At 44.1% G+C, this 10,649-nt stretch overlaps 1 protein-coding gene across 5 annotated transcripts in view; it reads right to left on the reverse strand.

Annotated features, from left to right (window-relative positions):
• Nucleotides 1–10,649, reverse strand: part of a1cf (apobec1 complementation factor) — a 98,215-nt gene that overhangs the window by 43,748 nt on the left and 43,818 nt on the right. For 3 of the 5 annotated variants that reach the window (XM_024261527.2, XM_024261525.2, XM_024261529.2), the window contains exons 2-4: nucleotides 9,704–9,854; nucleotides 9,479–9,613; nucleotides 9,247–9,383 (exon numbers count right to left, since the gene is read on the reverse strand). In XM_024261527.2, coding sequence (XP_024117295.1) covers nucleotides 9,247–9,383; nucleotides 9,479–9,613; nucleotides 9,704–9,805 — 374 coding nt within the window. In that variant the 5' untranslated portion in view covers nucleotides 9,806–9,854. The remainder of the gene's footprint in view (nucleotides 1–9,246; nucleotides 9,384–9,478; nucleotides 9,614–9,703; nucleotides 9,855–10,649) is intronic. The other 2 variants (XM_024261528.2, XM_024261526.2) reach the window with 1 other exon arrangement.

The following is a 10,649-nucleotide window of genomic DNA, read 5'->3' on the forward strand; positions in this document are numbered from 1 at the left end:
ACACCTCCAAATCAAAGGGAACCAGCTCTATCAGTTTTCTTACACTTACCTGCTTTGACTTGGGACTTGACTCAGGACTTGAGGACAAGACCCACGACAATAGGAACCGTTTTTGGTGTTTTTAACACGATATAGCTTTTTTCTCATCGTTGGCACCCATCAACACAGCTTTGGATGTCGTTTGGAACAAGCTTGAAGCTTACGAGCCGCGAATCACGGAGATTGAAACGTGCCTATCTGAACACAGTGACCGTCTCGACCGCCTCGAGAAACAGGTTGACGCGTTGGAGAGCGAGAAAAAGGAGCTGCTTGTTAAAACAGAAGACCTCGAAAACAGATCCCGCAGAAACAATCTGCGTGTTATTGGATTACCAGAAGGCCAAGAAGGAAAAACACCAACAGCTTTTATGTCCCAGTTTTTTGTTGACTTGCTAAGGGATGACGCTTTTACCAGCCCACAGGAGTTGGACAGAGCACACAGAGCTTTGCGAGCGAAACCCGCAGACAACGAGAAGCTGCGGCCAGTTATTGTTCGTTTTTTGCGCTTTCAGCAAAAGGAGCAAGTCCTCACCATTGCAAGGAAGAAAGGACAACTGTCCTACGAAGGCCGCCGGATCTTTATTTTTCCAGACATCAGCTCTACCCTTGCCAAAAAACGAGCGACTTTCAACGAGGTGAAGGCAAAGCTTTATCAAAAAGGCATCAGATTTTTCCTCCGATACCCTGCTGTGCATCACCTACAAGCAAAAGGATTACAAGTTTGAGTCTGCGGATGCCGCCGAGGATTTCTACAAGCAAAGCATCGCTGAAGATACTTAAGAACAACTTTGTTTGAGCTGGCTAAATAACACCACTGTTTAAATCACTGGACGCTGTTTTTCGGACCCCCGGCCCCACCCGCACGGATATTTGTTTGGACTTGAGGATTTATCAGAGACTCCACATCAGCCTCAGAAGCATACGTATACTAAATGCGGGAGTTGATGGGGTGTATGTGGTTTGTGCACATATTAATATTCCTTATTTTTTATTGTTATTACTAATTGTCTTCCCGGGTGGGGGGGTTGGGGTTAAGGCAAGTGCCCTGTCATTCTGGAGTTTTCAACGTTCATGTTCGGATTGGTTGGTTGCGATTGTAGTGTTACTAATGTTTATTTAAAAATGTGTAGAAATAGTTTTGTTTACTGTAGTGCTGTGGTAGAACTCTCTCTACGTTTGATAGTAGAGGACGATGGTTAGATGGTATGGTGTGACCTCCTGGAAGGTCGAAGGCAATGGGATGACCCTGCTCACTCCAAATGGGGGGGTGAGTTTGTGGGGAAGGGAGGGGGGTTATAAGCTTAGGACAAGGTTGTTTCTTTGTGTTTTATTTTTAATTTTCATTATTTATTTATTATTATTATTTTTTCCCTCTTTTTCATATTTTCTTTGCATGGATTATGCCACTTTAGAGTATTAGGTTATGGCTGAGATGCAATAAATCATTTGGGGCGCACAATCAGGCTGATAACTTGGAATGTGGGTGGTGTCAATGGAGCGAGGAAAAGAGAGAGAATTCTTTCTCATATAAAATTTCTCAAAGCGGATATCATTTTTCTACAAGAGACACATTTACGTACTGCTGACCACCAGCGACTTAGTCGGCCTTGGATAAGTTCAGTTTTTCATTCCAGGTTTAGTAACAAAACAAGAGGAGCAGCAACACTGATTAGGAAAAATGTTCCCTTCAAAGCATCCGAAACAGTTTTTGACAATAATGGCAGGTATGTGATTGTTGTGGGAACTCTTTGTCAACAGCCAGTGATATTGGTAAATGTCTATGCGCCCAAATATGATGATGTAGACTTTATTAAGAAACTAGCATCCTCAATCCCCAAACTAAATACTCATCATCTAATGATGGGTGGGGATATTAATACTACTTTGAACCCTATTTTAGACTAATCAAATCCTAAAAGCCCTACACCCCCCAAAATGGCACAAGCTCTGTTACAGTTTATGTCTCAGTATGGCTTTACTGATGTTTGGCGACAGCTTCACCCAACAGAAAAACAATTCTCTTTCTACTCAAATGTCCACAAAACACACTCACAAATTGATAGTCTTATAATTGATAAAACTTTACTTCCCATGGTGAAATCATCTGAATACCAGGCTATAGTAATTTCAGACCACTCCCCCTTAACTATGGACTTACAATTTATATCCCAACCAAGGGATTTTCGATTTTGGAGATTTGACCCTGTGTATCTGTCAGACAATGACTTCACCAAATGTATTGATCAAGGAATTGATGATTTTTTGGAAAATAATCAAAAAGACGATATAGATTCTGGTTTGCTCTGGGAGACACTCAAAGTGGTACTTAGAGGAGAAATTATTTCCTATGTGGCATACTCTAACAGAACAACCTCCATGCGAAAACAAGAACTACTAAATTTTATATCAGATTTAGATAGACAGTATGCCTCGGACCCTAGCCCAGAACTTTACAAACAAAAAAATCGAAGCACAAACAGAGTTTGATCTTATTTCAACTACAGAAGCTGAAAAACTGTGGCATGCAGCAAGAGGTACTCTCTATGAACATGGCGAAAAGGCAGGTCGTTTGCTTGCAAATTACCTGAGGGGCAGGAGAACTTCACAAATGATAACTCAAATCAAAGATGATACTGGTCAAACTAAGACTGATCCTCACAAAATAAACAGTTTATTTGAGATCTTCTATTCTCAGTTATACAGGTCAAACTTTCCACCAGACAGTACACCAATGGAAGACTTCTTTTCCAGCTTAAACACTCCCAAACTGTCGGAGGACGAAAGAGCACTCTTGGATACCCCTATTACTATGACTGAGATCTGTAATGCTATTCACTCAATGCACAGTGGCAAGTCACCAGGGCCAGATGGGTTTTCAGTTGAATTATATAAAAAGTTTGCTAAAAAAAATGTCCCCTCTTTTGAAAAATATGTTTAATGAGTCCTTTCAGAAAGATACTTTACCCCCCACTCTCAGACAAGCAGCTATTTCATTAATACACAAACCAGGCAAAGACCCAGATTTTTGTTCATCCTATCGACCAATCTCACTTCTTAATGTAGACGTGAAAATATTAGCTAAGATTCTGGCCAACAGACTTGAAACTGTCATGCATAGTGTAATTTCAGAAGATCAAACAGGTTTCATAAAAAATCGGCATTCATTCACAAACGTATGTCGATTACTTAACATAGTGTACCCTCCATCCGCTTCGCACACTCCTGAGGCTGTTGTCTCATTAGATGCTGAAAAGGCCTTTGATCGTGTGGAATGGCCCTACTTATTCTTTGCTCTTAAAAAATTTGGGTTCAGTGAACATTTTATTTCCTGGATTAGACTACTTTATTCATCACCATTGGCTTGTGTGTGCACTAACTCCCTGAGGTCTCGTTTTTTTCCCTTAACTCGAAGGACTCGCCAAGGTTGCCCTCTATCCCCCCGTCTATTTGCCCTTGCCATAGAACCCCTGTCAATTGTGCTCATTCGACCCCCTTATTACCGGTGTAAAGAGAGGAGGACTCGAACACAAAGTTTCACTATATGCGGATGATCTCTTGATGTATGTTTCAAACCCAGTCAAAACAATTCCACAAATATTAGACATGCTCAAAAATGTTGGCATATTTTCTGGATATAAACTAAATGTAACAAAAAGTGTATTTTTCCCTATTAACAAACCAGAGAAATGCTGTCCTTCTGATATACCATTTACTTACTCCCCTGAAAAAATAAAATATTTGGGCATTGTTATGCTACAGACTTTGACAGCTCTCTTTGATGAGAATTTTGCAATTTTGAAGAATAAAACCAAGGAGGACTTACAAAAGTGGAATAAACTTCACATCACCCTAGCTGGAAGAATACAAAGTATAAAAATGAATATTGTTCCACGATTTTTATATCTATTCCAATGTCTACCCTTATTTTGAACCAAATCTTTTTTCAACAATTTAAATAGTATAATTTCATCGTTTATTTGGGCCAACAGGCCTCCAAGGCTCCAAAAAACACTTCTGCAAAGATCGAGAGTGGATGGAGGCCTAGGACTGCCTGACTTACGACGCTATTACTGGGCTTCTAACATGTATAAAATCATGCATTGGGAATTTTCCCCCACAACACAGTGGTGTAAATTAGAAGCTAGTTCTTGTCGTTTCCCACTAAACGCCTTAATCTGCTATCCTGGCAAGTTGAATTACAGATACTTAACAGATAACCCAACTGTAATAGCCACTTTAAAAATTTGGCAACAGATTAAACATCATTATAAGTGGGACTCACTCCCTCTCAGCACTCCTATCTGTAATAATATGTCTTTCAAACCTGCCCAGACTGATAATAGATTTACCACTTGGGAGAGACGGGGTCTAAGGACGATCGGAGACTTCTATATTGATGGAATCTTTCCTAGTTTTGAACAACTCTGCTCCAAGTTTAACCTACAAAAACCAGACCTTTTTAGATATTTTTAAATCCGTAATTTTCTTAAAGCGAACACTCCTTAATTCCCGCGTTCCCCTCCCCGTTCAGGACTTGATCTTCTTTTTCCCATCTCAAAAATGCAGAAACGACAGACATTGTCTTTGTATGAACCATTGAAAACAGATTCACCCCTCGCCTTAACAAAAATAAAAACTGAAAGGGGGTTTGGAGTTGGGCATTGCTCTGCCCGAAGACTTGTGGTCTGCAGCTCTAAGAGGAATAAAAACATGCTCTTCTTCTGCAAAACTTCAACTTATACAATTTAAGGTCGTCCACAAAACACATTACAGTAAATCCAGACTCACAAAAATATACTCAAATATCATAGACAGGTGTGATCGATGCTCACAAACCCCCTGTAATCTCACCCACATGTTTTGGTCATGCCCAAAGCTTGAGGAGTTCTGGAAGTCATATTTTGGGGGAATTTCAAATATACTTGGACACCAAATTGAGCCCTGTGCCAACACTGGAATATTTGGTATTGCAGACCCCAAGGCAAAACTGTCAATAAAACAAAAAAATGTAATTTCATTCACCTCAGTAATTGCACGACGGCAGATATTACTACTTTGGAGGAGGCCCACCCCACCATCCCCAATGTCTTGGCTTTATGACACCATGTCCTTTTTAAAAACTGGAAAAAATAAAGTTCTTGTTGAAAGGGTCAAAAGAACAGTTTTATAAGCAATGGAACCCCTTACTTAGTTATTTTAAAACGCTATCAGCAGAAACTTAAATTGTCACATTGAGAAGAAGAAGGAACTTTATAAGCACATCTTCTATAATTATTTCCTTGAAGTATTTTTTGTTATTATATTATATTTTTATGCATTTATTTATTTTTAATGTTATTACTACTACTTTTATTGTTGCGATGTGTGACAAGGGACGATGAGGTGTTGGTAACAGTTGTAGAAGCCCGGCTAGGAGTTGACGTGGAGACTTGGCCATCTGCCACTGGTCGCAGGCCGCCACAAACTGAGCCACATCCGCCATCATGGTCGGCCACCAGAAGGAATTCTGCATGAGAGATTGAGTGCCCGCCATACCTGGGTGTCCTGCAGCGGGAGTGTCATGGACCAAGTGCAGAACTCGTTGACGATGAGGGGGAGGCACGTAGACAGGGCAGGGCGGTGGAGGCGGTTCCTGTTGATTACACTCCGTTAGTTCCGTGATGATGTCTCACTGGATGGGAGCCAGAAGCAATGATGCAATGGGTTCAGCAGACCCTGGGTTTTTGTCCTCCGCCTCATGCAAGCGAGAAAGTGCGTCCGCTTTGCCGTTTTTTGAGCCTGGTCGAAAAGTGATATGAAAGTGGAATCGGGAGAAGAAGAGAGACCACCTAGCTTGGCGAGGGTTTAACCTCTTGGCTGACTTGATGTATTCCAGGTTCATGTGATCCGTCAACACCAAGAATGGATGCGTCGCCCCCTCCAGCCAATGTCACCACTCTGTAAAGGCTTCCTTCATAGCAAGTAACTACCGATCCCCCACGTCATAGTTCCTTTCAGCACTGGTGAGTTTCCTGGAATAAAAGGCACACGGAAACATCTTGGAGGACTCACCGTGATGTTGAGACAGAACCCCCCTAATCCAGTACTTGAGGCATCCACCCCCACAATAAACTGGATCGAGGGGTCGGGATGACGCAGGATAGGAGATTGTGTGAAGAGCCGCTTGAGCTTATGAAAAGCTGAAGTCGCTTCTGGGGTCCAGTGAAGACGCCTAGGAGCCCCCTTGAGGAGAGAGGTGAGAGGAGCCGCCACAGAGCTGAAACCACGGATGAAGCGGCGGTAAAAGTTAGCAAACCCCAGAAACCGTTGCAGCTCTTTCACTCAGGCCACTGTAACACAGCATCCACTTTACTCTTGTCCATGGCCACGCCTTGGGCACTGATAACGTAGCCGAGGAAGGCGATGGATGTCCTGTGGAATTAACATTTTTCTTCTTTAGCATAGAGGTGGTGATCGATGAGTCTCTGTAAGACTTGCCTGACATGAGAGATGTGCTCATCGAGGTTTGGCGAGTAGATGAGGATATCATCCAGGTAGACGATGACGAAACGCTGAAGCATGTCCCTGAAAACGTCATTTATGAATGCCTGGAATATGGATGGAGCGTTGCAGAGGCCGAAGGGCATGACAAGGTATTCATAATGGCCGGTAGTAGTGGAAAAAGCCGTCTTCTACTCGTCCCCTGCACGGATACGGATCAGGTTATAAGCGCTGCATAGGTCCAGCTTAGTGAAGAATCTGGCCTGACGCAGCTGCTCTAAGGCTGGTGGAACCAGTGGTATGGGGTACCGGTACTTGATGGTGCTCTCATTGAGGCTGCGGTAGTCGATCCAGGGCCGAAGGCCACCGTCCTTCTTTTTCACAAAGAAGAAACTGGCCGAGGCGGGTGACGTAGACGGTCGGATAAATCCTTTCTGTAGTTCTTCCCGGACATGTGCCTCCATGGCCTCCGTCTCTGGTTGCGACAATGGAAACACCCTTCCCTTAGCAGGCGTGTGCCCGGGTAGAAGATCAATGGCACAGTCATACGTACGGTGAGGAGGTAGGTGTGTAGCGTGTTGTTTGTTGAAAGCCTCTTTCAGATCTTGATACTGAGACGGTAGAAAACCAGACGAGGCTACAGAGTTATTCATGTTAAGCTCCACGACGGCTACCTGGTACACTGACTGTTTAGCAGAGGCTCTGCGTGGTTGAAGATGGTGGTTTTGATGACAGGCCGCCGACTCGAACACCAGGTTCTTTGTGGACCATGTGATGGTGGGGTCGTGGGCCTCTAGCCAAGGTAGTCCCAGGATGAGAGGACAACGAGGGGAATCAATGGCGAAGAAACGGATGTATTCCTCGATGAAGGTCTGGTGTCAGGAACTGAATCTGACCAGAACCAATGGGACGCCCATCTAAAGCGGAGACTGCCACCCGGGAATCACAGGCAAGCAGAGGAATAGAATTAGCGCGAGCAAACGTTAAGTTAATGAAATTTCCTACTGCACCTGAATCTATCATAGCAGTCGATGTGATGACTTTATCTGCTAGCTTAATGTCAACAGAGATCTCAAAGGTAATAGCAGAGTCACTCACCGGCCCTCCCGATCATCGGGGCGGACTATCGGGACAGGAAGCGCGCAGGTGGCCGGGGCAACCACAGTATAAACAGAGATTCTCGCGCATGCGTCTACTCCTCTCTTCCGGTGTCATACGTGTAGTTTCCAGCTGCATCGGCTCAGCGGAAGTGACGTGCTCGTAGCGGGAACGTACAGACGGGAAGGAAACTGGCTCGGCGCTGGCTTCTCTTGGTCTCCGAGTCCGTAATAGATTGTTCAAACGTATGGTAACCGCGATCAGCTGATCGAGGTCCATATTTTCGTCCCGGCAGGCAATCTCGCGTTGTAGCTCCGTGTTAAGTCCCCGGCGGAAAACAGTCCGAAGCGCGGTCGAAGTCCAGTCTGTTTGAGCGGCCAATGTCCGGAATCTCAGTGAGTATGCAGCGGCGGTGTCCTTCCCCTGCTTAATGTCCAGAAGCTGCTCACCTGGATTCTTTCTGTCACTAGCATGCTGGAATACGCCACGCAGCAACCGGGTAAACTCGGCATAGGAGTGGAACGGCAGCGATCCCCCAGACCAGACCGCAGCTAGCCATTCCAACGCTTCCCCGGTGAGGAGGGAACACAGGAAAGACACTTTAAATTCCTCAGTGGGGTACAGATGAGCCTGCTGATGGAGGAAGAGCTGGCACTGCATCAGGAATCCATTACATTGTTCGGGTTTTCCGGTGAACTTGTGCGGCATCGAAAGACGTGGAGCAGACATGGAGGTGCTAGCGGCGGAGGGGACCTCGGGAACCGGAGGCATGGCTTGCTGCGGCGCAGGAGATGTTGTAGGTATCCCAGGGTTAGCTAGCAAACGCTCCATGATGGCGTCAGTAGCTAGCGTCAGCCGCTGAAGTTGTCTTCCATGTTCCAGTAGCATGGAAGCAAAAGCTGCTGGATTGGACGGCGAGGGAACGCCTGCTGCTGGATCCGAGTCCGGCGAAGTATTCTGTGACGAAGACGCGAAGGCGATTGGATCCATGTGCAAGCAGGTAATGTTTAATAAACATCCAAAACAGACATGGGCAAAAACAGAGACGTAGTCAGAAGCCAGGCAGAGGTCAAGGACGAGGAGCTAGACAGGGAGGCGAGTAAATAGGCAAGGGTCAAAACACGAGTAGGCAAAAGGGAGATCAGAAACGCTCAGAAATTGCTAGGAAAAAACTAGGCAATACTTCGCGGAGATGAGGAGTGAGATGAACATATAAATATGGTGAGACTGATGAAGGTAATGGAGTACAGCTGGTGAGAAGCAATCAGTATTCTGGAGAGGGCTCCTTCTGGTGGTCGGGAGTGGAACTGGGAGTTGGAGTCCTGACACCTACGGCCCCTCTGACTATCACTGGGACATTCCTACACATTCACACCAGTGGAGCCATACAAGGAGGGTTGGGTGCCTTGCCCACGGACACAGCAATGGTTGGCTGGCAGGAGCGAGAACTGAACTGCCAATCTTTCGATCGTTGGCCGACCTGCTCTACCAACCTGAGCCAACGTCAATAGGCAGTTATACGATTTTCTTGTAGTTCTTAGTGAGTTTTAAATTCAGGAAAAATCTATTTTGAAAGGTGACTGTCAAAATCTCTATGATCAACACCGAAAAAGGTGAAAATTAGCTTACACTTGCCTGATTTCATAGTTGTTGAGTTGTTTCATGGCTGTTTTGGCCTCCAGCTTATTGCTGAAAGTAACAAAGGCATATCCTCTGTTGTTGCCATTAAAGTCCATCATCATCCTCACCTCATAGATCTTTCCAAACTGAAGAGAAAGATTTGGTAAAATGAAAAAATATCATTTAAATAATATGGGACACGATAGTAATAACAGGATATCTTTTGTTCTCGTAGATTCACCTTCTCACACAGTGGAACCAGTTCATCTTCGAACAGGTCTCTCGGTAGTTTTCCCACAAAGATCTCACTGCCCCTCTCAGGATGTGGACCATCCCAACCAGGTGGTGGGCCACCGTACCGCCTCTGACCATTCTCCTACAACCCATAGAATGAAGAGCAGTAAAATGAAGGATCTTTGAAGGACCTCTTTTGCTTCCACCTTTGATATAGTTTCAATTGTCTCACCTGCCGGAGCTGATATCCAGTTCTTTGTATCAGGGCCCGAAGAGCTGCCTCCTTCTGCATGCCAGCCAGTGCATCCCCACTTTGTTTCTGATTGGGTTCCATTGGGTGTAATTAACAGCAATATGTAAATCAGGGAAATTAGGAGTGCTCACTGCAATATAAGAAGAAGAGATACTTCATTACTTCCAATTCCTTGTAGGAAGTTTTTTAAACCGTCTCAGTTAGGGGATATCTTTGTTCACTAGAGGTCCATTTTTGTAGGGAAATGTGTTCTTGACCTGTAAGACAAAATGATTTTGTCAATACTAACCCAAATATAACATTAACAGGATTCTTTCTTTTTTTAACTTGTCCTGTCCAGCAGCTGAGCAAACAGATCAGTGTTGAAGAGATCTTATGTTGGACAGATTTTACTGTTACAATTCGGAGATACACGCTGACTATCTCCGAATTCCTTCCATCCTCACTATATAGTCATTTTGTAGTGCTGTCTGAATCTATAATTCCAAAATCTAGTTCCATACATTTAAAAACTAATTCATGGAACCTTTCACCACTACATATCTAAATGTCTGATTTCAATATAAAAAAAAGCTAATGTGTTGAATTTGATCAGCTTTTTTAGATATAAACCCTTCTTTGATAGGGTGTCTTGACTCAATAATGCCATTATTTGAATCAACATCATATTCTGTTTCATTCAAACTTGTTTCTATGCATTAATTGGCTTTATAAGAACATTGAGTTGTGGTAACTTAAGTCGAATGACAACATAATTTTGTTCACCTTGGATTCAAGATTTCAAGTTTCCTACTTTTTTTAAATTCCCGGGCAAATTCAAACGGTCATCGAGACAGCATGACATAGGACCTTGACATAGGCCACTAGGTAGTGGCTGGTACTGGCTTGAGTGGGCACTGAGTAGTCTAGCTAGCTGGGCAGCAGA

This window comes from Oryzias melastigma, unplaced genomic scaffold, assembly GCF_002922805.2.
Source record: "Oryzias melastigma strain HK-1 unplaced genomic scaffold, ASM292280v2 sc00221, whole genome shotgun sequence".
Lineage (NCBI taxonomy): Eukaryota > Metazoa > Chordata > Actinopteri > Beloniformes > Adrianichthyidae > Oryzias > Oryzias melastigma.